The sequence below is a fragment of the Perognathus longimembris genome, chromosome 18, assembly GCF_023159225.1.
Source record: "Perognathus longimembris pacificus isolate PPM17 chromosome 18, ASM2315922v1, whole genome shotgun sequence".
NCBI classification, from domain to species: domain Eukaryota; kingdom Metazoa; phylum Chordata; class Mammalia; order Rodentia; family Heteromyidae; genus Perognathus; species Perognathus longimembris.
In genome coordinates, this window is record NC_063178.1 from 2,442,397 (window position 1) to 2,457,595 (window position 15,199).

Consider the following 15,199-nt stretch of genomic DNA (forward strand, 5'->3'; position numbering starts at 1 on the left):
ATAGATGAATTGAAATACAGGTATGTGTTTAAAATAGCTTTATAAAGACCTCTACTTCTGTTTCTGGTTTAATGGCGGAGTCCTTAATGATTTCCCCTCTCTTCTTCCCTGATTCCTCTTTCCTTCATTTACTCATTACCTTGTCTACGGCGGCGTTTCAGATTTCCCCGAGCTGCTAGATCGGATTACAGTATTCTCCACACAAAATGTTCAGTTCTTGTGAAAGAGGCCATGAATAACTTAGTAGGAAAATACATTTAGGAGAGTGATTACTCAGCAAAAATAATAAACCCTCCTGTTTCAACAGGAATCTTCAAAGGCAAAATACTTTCACGCCTCTCCGTTAGGCAGCCTGGAACACAAGCTTGGCTTCGGAAGCGCCGGAGCCTTTCTGATAATCTCTTGTTAAAATACGTGTAGCTGCAGTTTAGAGTTCCAAAGGAGACTTGGGATTGGCGACTTTCTACTTCTCAGGTGGGCGACTAGGACCGATGCCTCGTTCTATTGAACATATGTCCGTTGGGTCGAAGTCATTGGCCTTGGTTGTTATGGCAGGTGTATCCTAATCTGCCAAGGGCTGAAGCTGATAGGTAAAGGTGGGGATGTGGTATTGAGCCAAGGGAAGGGCGTTGCCCAGGCCCAGGCTGGAGGACAGCACAGGCCTTCTCCAGGTGCCCGTGGCCTTGTGTGCTCTTCTCTGGGTTCTCTGCCCGGTGCTCCGGTAATAAAAGGACTGAAATTGCCTTTCCCAGGAAGGGAAACTGTTCTCCCACACCTATAATTTTTATCAGCAAAGGTGAAAGTATTTTCTCTTAATTTAGTTTTTATCCTTCGAACGGTTGTACAGTAGGGTTCACGATTGAACAGGTCCATTGTGTGCCCTGCACATCTTGATCACAGTCATGCCTTCCATGGGTCTCCCCTCCCCCCTTCCTGTTTCCTCCCTCTCCGGTGTCCATGGAGCACGATCACAGCATTTGCCCACTGTGGACTTTCCCTTCCTCCACCCCCTCCCCAGCCCCCTCCCCATTCAAGGTGTGTGCGTGTGACACTGCCTGGCTCTTGTGGACAGGGCTTGCTCCTGCGTGGACTGGACTGCAGTCAGCCTGATGGGGCGCATTGGCACACGGCCCCGTGGGCCTTCACCAGGGAAGGTGTGAGCGTCCCGCGGCTTTAAGGAGCCAGCGGTTTTCCAAGTCACAAACGCACACACAGAGGAATTAGATGAGCGCAGGCGCGTTGTTTATTCTCATCTTTCTCCTTTCCCTGGTTCCCGCCCATCCCTCCGGTGAAGTTCCTACCTACGTGGCACTGGGTTGGCTGCGCCTTACTTCCCGCGGGAGATACTAAATAAGTGCTCTAGAGATAATTGCGGGCGTTTGATGTGTGTTTGTAGGGAAAGGTGAGGGATTGGAGGGAAGGCACCCAGGACTTTATCAAGAACAGCTCCGATAGAAAGACCGAGGATGGTGGCAGAGGAGATGGAGAAATTACGTTGAAACACAGATTCTTGGTGCGTGTGTGTAACTGTCAGAGTTGAAAGTGTTTTCGCTGGTGGGTAATGCAGCTTGCGGCGTAGGGTCCTGGGTGATTTGATGAAGGGGACATTTATGGGCATATCCCTGCCACCTCGCACACGCTTCTAACTTGGCTTCAGCATTCGCTTGCTTAAATTGGCATTCCCATCTGCCGTCGCTTCGACATCCCAAGCACCATCTTTTATAGAACCTTGGAAGCAGAGTCCCTGCTACTTCTACTCAAGCTGCTTTTCTTAAACCTGCCGGATCCAGAAGTGCTGCTTTCCTCACCCTCGCTCCGTCCCTCCCTCCCTCCCCCCTCCTTCTCTTCTTCCCTCCCTCCCTTTCCTCCCTCCCTCCTTCCCTTCCTCCTTCCCTCCCTCCCTCCCTCCCTCCTTCTCTTCCTCCCTCCCTCCCTTCTTCCCTCCCTCCTCCAGTCCTATAACGGTCGCATTTCCCCTGTGTCAGGGCCAGGCCCTTCAGTTCAGCTGCATAGCATTTCGAGTCTCAAACTTACAATGCCTCTCTGGTCCCTGTGCGATCTTCGCTGTCCTTCCTGTCAAATCTAGTTTTCCCTTCCTTGTCGTTCCTAATCTAAAAATGCAAACCCTGAAGTGTGCTCCTACCACAGAGCAAACACTTAAAAAAACAATACAGTCAATAGGAGTTATGTAGCAGTGCCTAATATATATAAATATAAATAATATGAGTATTATAGTAATATCAATATATTTATTTATGGTGATACTAGAGTGTGAACTCAGGGCCTTACACTGCCACTTGAGCCCGTGCCCTTAGCCTGTTTTAGGTTTTTTCTTTTTTACCTGGTCCGGTTTGAGACCCTGATCCTCTGGTGGTCGTCGATGTAGCTGCGACCGCAAGCCTATCGCTTACTGGCCTTGCTGAGTGTGTTGAGGTTACAGGAATTCTTTGCCCCATTGGTCTTGAGCCTCTGCCCCCATCAATCTCTACCTCCTCAGAAGTTTGGTTTAGAGACGTAAGTCCCTCCACCCAGCCTCATCATTACTATTTCTTTCTACTCTTGCATCTGCATAGCAATTCCATGCTAGCGCAATTCCTCCCCAGAACCCTAAGATGTGGAATCCATCGGTCTGCGTCTACCTGGAATTTCCTGTTGCTGGAGTTCCACGCGGCGTTTCTCGGTTGGTTCGTTCAGCTTAATAGTGATTTATCTTTCGCCCTGGTAAATGAGTTGGGATGAAGTTGATCTAGCACATTCTCACAGATGCCTCCAGAGAACGAGAGGGGCCGGCGGGGTGTGGCGGCGGGTGGTCTTGCATGGTTAATTAAATTTGAAGACCTCATCTCTTTGCCTATCTAACTCGATTTGGAAGCCGTAGCTCACTGGGATTGTTTTTCCTCCTCCTCCTCCTTCTCCTCCTGTTGACCTTCTGTGAAATTCTAGAAGACGCGGAGTCTGTTGGCTGCTGTCAAGTGTGTGTTTGTCTGAGCCGTCCCTTCTGCGCTTAGGGTTTGGGACGAGGACCGTGTCGCTCTTGTGGCCGAGGCTGGATTGCCGATGGCGACGTCGGCCTGGCGGCCTGGAAGGTGATTTCTGTCCCCACCTCTCTTTTAGGCGACGGACGGACGTAGGAGTGGGCTCCGTCACCGCTGTTGGTGACTGGAAGTTTCCACCGCCGGCGCTGCAGGTGCAGCTCCCGTCCGGGCCTCCCTGGCAGCCGAGATGTCATTGATTGCGACACGCAGCACGTGTCTGGGCCGCGCACGTGTTTCCTGTCCTTGACCCCGCTGCGTTGTTTTGATGATGGCAGTGTCAGATGCTCACTGCCTACGTAGCAATGTTATTTTTTTAAAACCGTCTTCTGCGCAGGGAGCGAGACGGGCCCGGCGCGGCTGACGGCTCCTTGAGCTGCGGCCGTGGACTCGCTTCTTCACCTGCTCGCTCAAACGGCTCGGGGTCCTCTGGTTTTCAGTGATCGCCCTTTTGCACAGAGGGTCTCGCGATGCCGTATTGTGCGCGCAGGATGAGAAGTTAGGCCTCTTCCGTGTGATGCGGGCAAGCGGGCCCCTGGCCCCCCTGCCCGAGGGGCCTGGGGGTACGGGGTGAGTGCGGATGGGGTTGGGTCTTTAGGATCACTAGCGGCGGGACGTGACACTATTTGGGTGTTTGCGCTTTTAAGTGATTGGAGAATTGTAGTAAGTGGCGTCACCCTGCCCACGTGATACTAGGTTAAGAGGGTGCTGCTGCAAAAGCTGGGTTCCAGGAGCAAGCCCAAGTGCGGAGCGAGTCCCGTGCAGCTCCCCAGCAGTTCATCACCGGGGCTTTTCACAGTTCAGTGCTAAGTTGGCAGCGCCGTGCTCTTTGAGGGGACCGTGTCCTGCTCGCCACCGCTTGCTTAAACCTGCTAACACATCCTCTCCCCCTGAACCTCACGGGGTCAAGAATGCCTGATGCCAAGCCTGGAGTTTTCCCGAACGTTCTGAAAGGCCCGGGGAACGTTCCGTGCGTATCCGCGGCGTCAGACAGGATCTCGTTTGTCCCAGTCTTCCTCTTCACCCCGATGAGTGCGGGATGGGGAGAGAAAGAACCAGAAAAAAAACAACGACGCAGAGCCATGAGCACCCAAGCAAAGTGGAAAGCTCTCGAGGAACGCTCCGGCCCGGGATTTGGTATAATCTTATCCTGGGAGTTTTGAAGACCTAGAATGAGGAGGCTGTGAACTGACATTTTCCCTCCCTTTCTCTTCTGGCTGATACTTCCTTCCCACTGGATTTCACCATCAAGCCCCGTGGCCAGTGTTTGGTTGTCACCGGGGAAGACAGAAACATGTTAACAGAAACCCGGCCCCATCTGCGAGGGGAAGTTTTGCCTGGCTCGCGTCTCTAGTTGGTAAATGAACAACAACGACAAGAACAACTTTATCTTCGGAGTGTTGTGACATGCCTCCGATTCAGGGAGAGGCTGACCCTCAACAGCGACGGAGCCTTGCCAAAGGCCGCTCGGCAGATGGCCGCCGAGCCCGCCCTCCCCCCCCATCGTCCCCCACGTCCCCCCCAACCCCGGCCATCTGCTCCACGCCCGGCAGCTCGGTCTCCATGCGACTTGGTCAGCCAGCAGCTCTTTCAATTTGTATGTCTGAGATTTCGACCTTCCAATTTAATTTAGGGGTTTTCTTAAATTGGAAAGACAGGAATATATCGTATTGGCATGTTTTCAGTTCACAGGGCATTGATTCATCTTCCAAGAAAGAAGTCTCCCTGTCCTGGGTGACACCTTCCTCGCTCTGGGTTGTCAGCCCCTCCTCCTGCCCTCTGAGCTTTACCGCAGTGCCGATGGGGTGACGTGGGTTACGCTTCCTAGGCGCTGGCCCCGAAGGGTGGAGAGGTAGCGTGAAGAGTGAAATGAACGGGTTTGCCTTCCTCCTGGAAATCCAGAATTAAGAACACAAAGGCACAAGGAGAGAGAGAGAGAGATCTGCCAGTAGGTCTCCCATTTGTCTGTTTTTTTCCGGAAATAGATGTCGTGGTAGTTTGGGGTGAGGGTACCTGCTTTGTGTGAATCATGGGATTGGGCCAGCGCGGTGGGGGAGGGGCGGCGAACCAGGCCTTGGGAGTCACGCACACCAGATTGTACAGCAGGCATCTTGAAGGAAATAGATATCAGCTAGTATGCTCAGGAAATACCATTAAACTAGAGAACTGCAACTCATACAGACCAATGAAAGAAGACAATTGATGTGTGCTATGTGAGCATATATATATATATATACACACACACACACAAATGCATGTATAGAAATTGTCCTATATGTACACATATGCGTATATATACACATGCACAAATGCCTACACATAAGCTGATATATATGTACACACACGTCTATATGTAGCACATATAGACATATATACACATACATGTATGCACACATGTACACGTACGTATAAGTACACATACACAAATATACAATATATATTTGGAGAGTTGTACACCAAAGATCTGACTGTTGACTCTTGAGATTGAAAGAATGCCCGGTTCAGTGGGAAAAGACTTTCCAAGTTTCCAGTGTTGCTTGACTTATTGATGAGAAAGCAAACCGCTTTTTTAAAAAACTGGGGTTCGAACTCTACGCTTCCTGTTGCTAGGCAGATGTCCCAGCACTCGAGTCACTCCCGCAGCCCTTCATCGCTTTAGTTATTTTCCATATACAATCTCCACTTTCTGCCCGTGTGCAGCCTGGGCCCTGATCACTTTAGCCATGGTCTCCATAGGTAAGGTAGAGTACTTGGGATCACAGGTGAGTGCTACCTGGCCCAGCTTGGTGGTTGAGATGAGGTCCTGCTAACCTTTTGACTAGACTGGACATGAATGGCATGCTTCCACTTCTCCACCTCCCAAGTAGCTGGGATTGCAAGCACGAGCTTCCCTGTGTGGCAGAAAACGTGCTTCGGTGTGATTTTGTTTATGTTGTGATTTTAAAATACGAAACGGTTCCCCAGGCATAGAGATCTGGAGATGGATATATTTCAGGCTAAGAGGGAGAGAAAAAAATGACCACGAGCAAGTGTCAGGATGATAAAGACGGCGTCGTTTATCACTGCTGGGTTTTCCAGTGGGAACCGTGGCCTCACGTCACTTACAATGTTCTCAATGTTCAGTCGGGTTAAGATAAATAGCTTTGGAAGGGAATCGGGCAGATGCATCTGTAGAAGCGGAAGGATCCGATGGATACCTCGTCTGGAGACCTGATTCAACATGGCCACTCCAGCACCAATAAGGCCGATGCTGCCCGGGGATTATTCCAGCGAATCGCTTCTCCTCAGACTTGGTGGCATTTGCCAGGCTGAGGGATGGGGGTCAGACCAGACGCTTTGGAGCAGAAGGGGCGCAGGGCTCTGCCGCTAGCCCAAGCCACATGTGCTGATGACACGGGCGTTGCTTTTCTCCATATAAGTTCACTAAGCCTGAATGTTTTTAAGGAATAATATTGTTTACAGTATTGTTACAATGAATACATAAGGCATGACAGAGGCCATATCATTTAAGCACATTGCTTTGGCAGAATGAATCTTGAATTGACTTGTTACTACTATCTGATCTCTTCTGAAGAATTCTGCAAAGCATTTTCTCTTACGGTTTGGGAGCAGGCTCATGGTTCAGGCCAATGAAGCGCTTTCCAACAGAAGCCCTGAGGTCCACTTCTCAGGAGGGAGACTTCAGTTTAAAAATACTGAAAAGCAGGGCTGGGGATATAGCCTAGTGGCAAGAGTGCCTGCCTCGGATACACGAGGCCCTAGGTTCGATTCCCCAGCACCACATATCCAGAAAACGGCCAGAAGCGGTGCTGTGGCTCAAGTGGCAGAGTGCTAGCCTTGAGCGGGAAGAAGCCAGGGACAGTGCTCAGGCCCTGAGTCCAAGGCCCAGGACTGGCCAAAAAAAAAACAAAAACACAAAAAAAAAATACTGAAAAGCAAGGAAAGGATACCTGAAAATGTGCACACGTGTGAATGGCATGTTATACCTTGTCGGCCGCTGTGTGTGAAGTTGGGAGACCTTTGGCACCATTTAGTTGGCCATTGACTAATGAATGAGACTCTTTTTTGTTGTTGGTCGTGAGGTTTGAACTCAGGGCCTGGGCACTGTCCCTGAGCTCTTCAGCTCAAGGCTAGCGCTCTACCATGTTGAGCCACAGTGCTACTTCCAGTTTCCTGGTGGTTAATTGGAGATTAAGAGTCTCACGGACTTTCCTGCCCAGGCTGGCTTTGAACCGCGATCCTCAGATCTCAGCCTCCTGAGTAGCGAGGTTTATAGACACCAGCCACCAGCGCCCGGTGAGACTCTTTCTTTTCAGGTGATTTAGTCTCACGCATGTCATCCTTGCTACTCAGGAGGCTGAGATCTGAGGATCGCAGTTCAAGGCCAGCCCGGGGAAGGAGAGTCTGTGAGGCTCCCTGTGATGTTTGTAGTGGTTTTTTCTGTTGCTGGGCACAGGAGTTAGGGGTACAGCTTCAGGCGTGCTGGGCCCCGGGGTGCACGGGCGGAGTGTCGGGGCTTCCTCTGCGGGTCTGGAGGACATGGGGCTCGCGTTGTGTCCGGGAAGGGACTTGGAACCGGGGGCGGTAGGGCGGCCTGGAGGCGGGGTGAGGGCGACCCACTAATGGCTCTCCCTCTTTCCACGCAGAATGTCCCCCCAGACCTGTCCATCTGCACCTTCGTCCTGGACCAGTCCCTGTCGGTGCGGGCCCTGCAGGAGATGCTGGCTAACACCGTGGAGAGACCGGAAGGGGCAAGTACCAGCTTCCCGTAGAGCGCGCCGCGCCCGTGGCCGCGGGGAGGGGACCCGCCGCCTTAGAGACACGCGCGGCCGTGGCTGGCGCGGGGCGGGGGCTCTCGGCGGGCACCGGGGCGTCTCTGTGCTCCCGGGGCGGCGGCCGCGTCTCTGAGGAGCTGCGGGGCGCGGGCCGCGTGTCCGTGACCGTGTGTGATTCTCAGACGCGGCTCGCCACGCTGCTTTACCGCGAGTCAGACTTCACGGCACTCTCGAGTAGTTGAAGCCCGCAACGAGGGCGACGTGTGCCGCTTTCATTAGTTACCGTGGGGCACACACACAAAACAACCCCTCGTTTTCTTCTGAACGTTGGCGTGTCTGTTCTGTCTCCTAATGCCAATGTCCGATGTCTTTTCTTGGGGTGAAGTGTGTCGTCCAGGAAGCCCTTACGTCACTGGAGAGGAAGTGCTTTCTTTCTTTACAAATGAACCCTGTACATCCCCTGGTTTCTTCCTCTTGCATAATCCAAGTTCCTTGCCTTGGTCTTTAGTCATTCTTCCCGAACTCCTTTTGGAACCCTGTCAGTTGCATCCGGTTGCTTCTATGATATGTATGCATCTATGGGGTGACCACAGTCAGCGTTTGCTACTTCGAGCCATGGTTTTGCTTGGCGTGGTGCAGGGCTATTTGTTCATCGTCTTGGGTTTGCGAAGAAATCAGTGCATGATCTTCATCAAGGTGAAGGAGACTTAGCAGGAAGTTCTCACCATTGCTCCTGACAAAGCAAACCATGAGTTGTCGATAACAAAAATAATATGCAAGGTGGAACAGGAAAGTTATTACCTGATTCATGAGCTCTGGTTCCCTGAAGAGTTACTTATTGTGACTCTTGGAAAAAATAACTCCCGCCACAAGCATTCTGAAATAGTTCTTCTAAAGGAATTTTCTGTTGAATAGAAAAGATGTATGATAAGGTAGAGATCTAGATTTAATACATGCATGTATACATACACACATCATCAGATACATGTATGCACATATTCATGCATCTGTCTATAGTATACATGTGCAATACATATGTATATATATACGCACATGTATATACACACACATACAGTATTGAAGGCCATTTAGCTTTTTGGGCGTAGGGCTGGGGTTTGAACTCAGAGCCTTGTACTTGCTGGGCAGGCATTCTGCCACCTGCTCCCAGCTATTGTTTGCTTTAGATGATTTTTTTTTTGATAAGGTCTCATCTTCCGGCCTGGGCTAGCCGTGGACCGTAATCCTCTTTTCTATGCCCATGTAGCCGGGAGTATGGGCGAACTCCCCTGGGCTCATCCCGAGTTTTCTTTCATTTTTTTGCCTTGCTGAAGTTGAGCCGCAACCCTCCCAATCTCCACCTTCGAAGTAGCCAGGACAGGTGCCCCCCGCCACGCCCGCTCCCATTTCACCTTGGCTGCTTTCCTGCCGTGAGTGGCCGAGACTTGTTTGTTTTAGTGTCTGCCCGCAGGGCCTTGAGAATCTCGAGGAAGCCAACGCTATGAGGGTCTGAAGGAGAAGAAACCCATCATTTGTTTCTGCTCTCTTTGGCTTTTGTGAGGCTCCGGATGATCTGTGAACCCCCGTGTGTCTCTTCTTGTCTGTTGGGCACAGGGCACTGTAGCAGAGGGCTAAAAGCAGCGTCTCTGTCGTTTTGCACAGTGGCTATATTTATTTCTCCGAGGGTTTGGACACATTGAGAGAGCAATTTCAATCACATTGGGGGGGGGGGGGATGAAGTAATTTAGAAAGCAACAGACCTTAGCCCTCCGTTACCTCATTTAAATTTTAAAAGAAAAAAATAATCTTCTGGGTAAAAACTGTCAACCTTTTCAGTGGCTTGGTCATTCTTCAGTTAGGGTAGAATTACTGTGCTACATCTGCTTGGTTGCTTGCCTGATCTTAAAGATGGAAGAATTCTGTCTGGTTAGTATATGAGCAGATGAAAGCCAGACCGTGGGCTAAAGAATACATCAGGAGGGCTGGGAATATGGCCTAGTGGTAGAGTGCTTGCCTCGTATACATGAAGCCCTGGGTTCAATTCCCCAGCACCACATATACATACATATGAGCAAAGAGAAGCCAGGGACAGTGCTCAGGCCCTGAGTCCAAGGCCCAGTACTGGCCAAAAAAAAAAAAATATATATATATATATATATATATATATATATATATCAGGAGATAACTGGACTCATTTTAGTGATTTTTATTTGCTTAATGAATTACCTGTGTGGAATATTTCCTTCTCAACCTAATAGCAGAAAGGTTTTTGCAATCTCGTGCAGTTTAGAATACACCCCCCCCTTCAGTAGTCAGGGATGTGTGTTGATCAATCACAACTTCCTTACATGACGGTTACATCTAGGCATCCTAATTACTACTTTGCATTTCCCAGTTTTACTTAGTTCTTGTATTCCTAGGAGCACTTAGACAATTTGTCAGAGGGTTGAGGTTCAGTGAATCTGTCATTTTGTTTTATATAGATAGGATGGTAAAAAAAGAGGGAATATAAAATTCCTTACTAACCATTGGGACTGACTGAGAATTCTAGGAGAAAAGTCAAGTTTAAAGATAAATAGCATAAATACAGGAGGTTCTCCTTATATAGCAGTCTTTTTCCTTTCCACTCTGAAGGGATAAACTCATTAATTATTGAAATTTAATTGACCTATCTAAATGCTAGTGTTTTAGTAAAAATCATCTGACGTAGATGTTATTTGATTCTTTGTCAGTTGGCGTTTGGCAGCTTATTTCACCACTCATTAGACACCAAGAATTCTACTGAGCCGCACACGTGACACTCTCTGGTGAAGGAAACTTCTGTCCTCTCCCCCATCCCCCCAAAAAGCTACTTTAATTTGTTTTGAGTCCAATGTACTTCAGGGAAATAGATGGAGGAAGACTCCACCACATATTAGCAAAGTAAAGCCATCAATATATCCAATGAAGAGCGTGCTTACACCCAAGCTGGGGTCCAAAAGCATTTCATGTATTCACAAACCTGACCATCATGTCCCACCACCGTCAGAGTGGAAATGGGAAAAAATAGATACCACGAGGACATTGAAACACAATCAAACGTCCCTTCGTTGTGGTTGGGTAACTGAGAAACGGAAGGAAACCACCGTCAAGTGGAAACTTTCTTCAGACCATCTCAATCACGCATTCTCTCCGCTCATGCGTTCTTTGCTTTCAGCACTTTCAGAATTAAAAGGTGATCTGGAAAAGCCACTGCTCGCTGTAAATTATTCACTTAGATTTATATATATTATATATATATATATGCTATATATATATACACACACACTAGTAAGAAGCAGTTGTAGAATAAAACTTGCAACTGGGTCTTCTGATATTAGTGTGATAAAACACGATATATCTACAAATGATGCTAACAAAAGAGGAACAAGCTTCTTTCACGGAAAACTGCAGCACACGGAGAAGGAAATCAAAACAACCCCAAAGCAGAAGGAATCCCCTTTTCATATCCCTGAAGTTCTTCAGAATGGAGGGCAGTGTTTTCCAGTCAGTCTGCAGATCCGCTGGAAATCAGTGCATCTCAGTGGAGATCTGAGTAGGATTTCTTTCTGTGTACTTGAAAGTTGAGAAAAAGCAGATTCTCTCCGTCATAGGACATGAAGCGTACCACAAGCAAATTCAACACGGAGGAAAAGGGCAAAGCCAACGTTGTCTACTGGGTGTTTGTTTGAATGTGAAGGTAATTAAGACAGTTTGGCTTTAGCCACGTTGATGGAGAAATAGCTCGGGATACAGCAGAGTTCTTAGACTTGGCACGTTTGTAAGTGGCCGTTCCGTTGGGGAAAGGGGGGTGTCTTCTCGGAATGGGTGCTGGGTCTAATCTCAACTCTTCCTACTCTAAAAATCCTTCCCATGCGGGTTGTAGCTCTCAGGTAAGAGGAAGGAATGATGACATTTTCTAGAAAATAATATAGGCGTATTGTTTCCCGGCCAAACAAACCAACAAACAAACCCCATAACACTTCAAAGGAGCAGACTGAGGATTGTGAAGCTACCACTCAGCGACCAGCACCCTGCACCGTCCCAAACCCGGGGAGGACGGGAAGCCGGGGGGACTCCGTGCTGGCAAGAGGGGACAGTCCTGGAAGCCCTAGAGACACCACCTGGCAGAGTCTGCGGCAGCCCCGTGGGCGCAGGTCCGTGGCCTAGCAGCTTCGCTCCCGGGATTGCACACCCGACTCGAGGCACCACCCACGCGGCGCGCGAGACGGCCGATGGTCGCCCGCGTGTGGCAAGCCTCGGGCACGAGCGTCGCTTCATCGTGGGGTGCGCTGGGGTGCACCCCGCGATCGTGCTGCCCGCGGTGGACGCCGAGCGCAGAGGATGGAAGGCGCGTTCCAGGAGAAATCTGCGTTGGTCCCGTGAGATGTTATGGCAGGGCCGTGGGTCACACGGTCAGGCTTTCGGGCTCTGGCTGGCCGTGCCGGCGCTACAACGGGAAGCCTTGGGATTCGGGCCGTTCCTCGGAGCCTTGCAGCATCCCTCAAAACGCATCGACAAACACGCGCACGGAATCACCGAATTCCATGTTGTCAGAATCTCTAGGGAAAGTGTATTAGTTACTCAGGTTTTCTTGTTTGGTTTTTGTTTTTTTTTGCTAGTCCTAGGGCTTGAACTCAGGGCCTCGGCTTCTTTGGCTCAAGGCTAGCACTCTACCACGTGAGCCACGGCACTTCTTCCGGCTTTTTCTGTTCCTGTGGTGCCGAGGAATCGAACCCAGGGCTTTATGCACGCTAGGCCAGCACTCTACCACTAAGCCACATTCCCAGGCCCCCACTTAGGTTCTTTTTAATCACCACACCCTAGGTGCCAGCCTAGATAGGAAAATCAGAGAATCCCAAATTAAGCAAAGATTGTTTGTTTCTATATATCCAAAATATATAATTAAAGCATGAGTGAAAATTAAGGATATTATTTAAATTATCTGCCTTTCATACAATGAAATCACTTAGGATTGCTTTTTAAAATTGGTTTGTGTTAAGCCTGCCAAATCAAGCGGGCATTAAAACCACTATTTCTCTTAAGAGCCATTTTCGCTTTGATTTTTTTGAAAAAAAAAAAAAAGGCCATCCTTCTTGGGGGTGTAATAGGATAAAACATTTGATGTAGCTTCCTCTGAATATGAAAATGTGTATATTCTCTCACATAGTGGAGTTGGTACATTTCTTGTACCAAAGTTACTTGAAAAAAGTGTTCATTTGCCTTATTCATCTTATGGATTGGGTGACGGTTTAGATTCTGAAAGGCGTCAGGTCTTCTGTGAATGTTACGTTGTCCTTCTTCATTTCCTCCGCTGAGATCATTCGGCTCCTCACCGCTTGCGGCGATTTAATTAAATGGTCATTGTTAGTGTTAACAAGGGACGTGTCGCAAAACTGCTCTGCATGGCAGATGGATCGCAGCTTTGTGGTACTTGAGTCTTCGGGCTGTGGACCGTTGGTTCTGTCCTGCGTGTGGCTAACCACTCCCTCCCATACTGTCTCCACTAATAAACCTTCCCCGAAATGGAGCAGAGTCGGCACTGTCTTTACTGGCAATTCCGGAGACTAAAGACCTGTTTCTCCTTCATACTGTACGTCACCAAGGAGCTCCTGAGGCCGACTCTCGATTACAGATTCTTTCTTCTGGCACATCGCACTACGCTTGTCTTCGTATTGATATGGTGTGTGTGTGTGTGTGTGTGTGTGTGTGTGTGTTCATGCAGGTAAAAATGTCTAGCTTTAGAAGGGAAAATATAGTGCCATAATAGATATTTTTGATCATCATTGCTATCACCCAAATATGATGTTTTTTTTTCTGATAAATACAGAGAGGAAGTAATTTCCACATTTTATTGACTTATTTTTTCTTGAAACATGATAAATATAGCAACTTGATTCTTTTTGGAGATGGGGAAAGTACATGGTAGCAGTATTATCCTAGGCAACCCAGGACACAAAGGCTGTATTCATCATTCGACTAGACTCATGTTTGAAATGTGGGCTTGAACGTCACAACTTGAAAACGTATCGTGGAAACCAGGCCTTTCAGCCAAGCATTCCTTCCTAAATAACAACAGTTTGTTTTTAAAATGCAAAGAGGATGTAGGTTTAAAAATGTATGTTTGTGGAGACTAAATACATTTCCAAAGAAGCAAACACATTGTGTTTCAAGCAACCCATTGAACTTACAAGGGCCTCGGAAAATTCCACTTAAATATTTAGGTTGGTATTTTTCATATTACTTTATAGCCTAAAAAAACCCCCATCACTTTGTATGTTGCATTTTTATGCACCTGGCTTTCTAAAACTAGCTTATTAAGAGATGGAAATTTTTATGGATAATCCCCCAAGAGTTCCACCTAAGGAAAAATGCAACAAGTTAACTTACAGAGTCGGGAGTACCCCCATTTTTGTAGGACACCCATCATTCATTCTAGAGAAGGAAGTGAGTTATAGGAACTTCACTGAGATTGAGTATAACCTCCTCGGCATTTGAGTTTATTTCTATCTGCCTAGATCCATCTGCCATTGTAGAAAGCAGTCTTTGTGGACTTACACCGTGGATATAGTCACATGTTTTCTTTCTTCTTCTTTTTTTTTTTTTACACAGATCTCTTAAAGATTAATTTGATCCTCATGTATGTTCAGAATTATTTGACAGGGTGTGCTTCTTTGTTGTATTGTGCAAATTTATGTAATGCTTGAAAGAATGAGGTAAGAGACTTTTACTTTAAGGGTTGTGAGGGGAATTGTAATTTGATGTGCGTGTCTCCAGATTGATCTCTCTGGCTGCAGAGAGCTTTTTCTTAGTGGGGGTACAATCCATCGGGAACCCTGCTTACATATATCGGGTTACAATGATTTTGCATTTTTGTTGCGTATTTAGCTTAATGCCTTTTGAAGTTCTAATTACTGAAATTATTTGAGAGCTTTTGTTTGATGATATTAAGTGTTGATAATTAAACGTTTAAATGCCATTTCTAATTCCTTAGAAGTGAAGTAGCTTTGGGCTCGGGGATTACAGTTCAGTTGCTATGAATGACGTTGAAACATTGCTTCGTGTTTTCTATTTTATTAAATTGTTTTTTATTTTGGCTTTTTCTTTCCACAGCAAGTTGATGTGGAAAAATGGGTATGTGTTTCCATGTGTTTACAAAGCAATTGTGGTTAAAAAAAATGCATGTTTGCTGTTGCCTCTAATAATTTATTTTGCTTCCTACTGTGGCTTCTACTATTAGCATTTGAACTAACTGCTCTGGGGTAAGGAACAAATGATTTTCAGATCTCCATTTAGAATCTTCCATGCTTCGGGCTCTATCGAAACCCTCCCCCGACTTTTCCAGAGCCTCGTAGTTTTATGTAACTGGATTAAATT

General features: G+C 47.7%; 1 protein-coding gene across 1 annotated transcript in view; it reads left to right on the plus strand.

The window, feature by feature from the left end:
* The window catches only part of Ryr2 (ryanodine receptor 2), a 285,298-nt gene that overhangs the window by 78,604 nt on the left and 191,495 nt on the right, over positions 1-15,199 (plus strand). Inside the window, 1 exon segment of the mRNA XM_048367485.1 lies at positions 7,679-7,783. Within this exon segment, the coding sequence (XP_048223442.1) occupies positions 7,679-7,783 (105 nt within the window).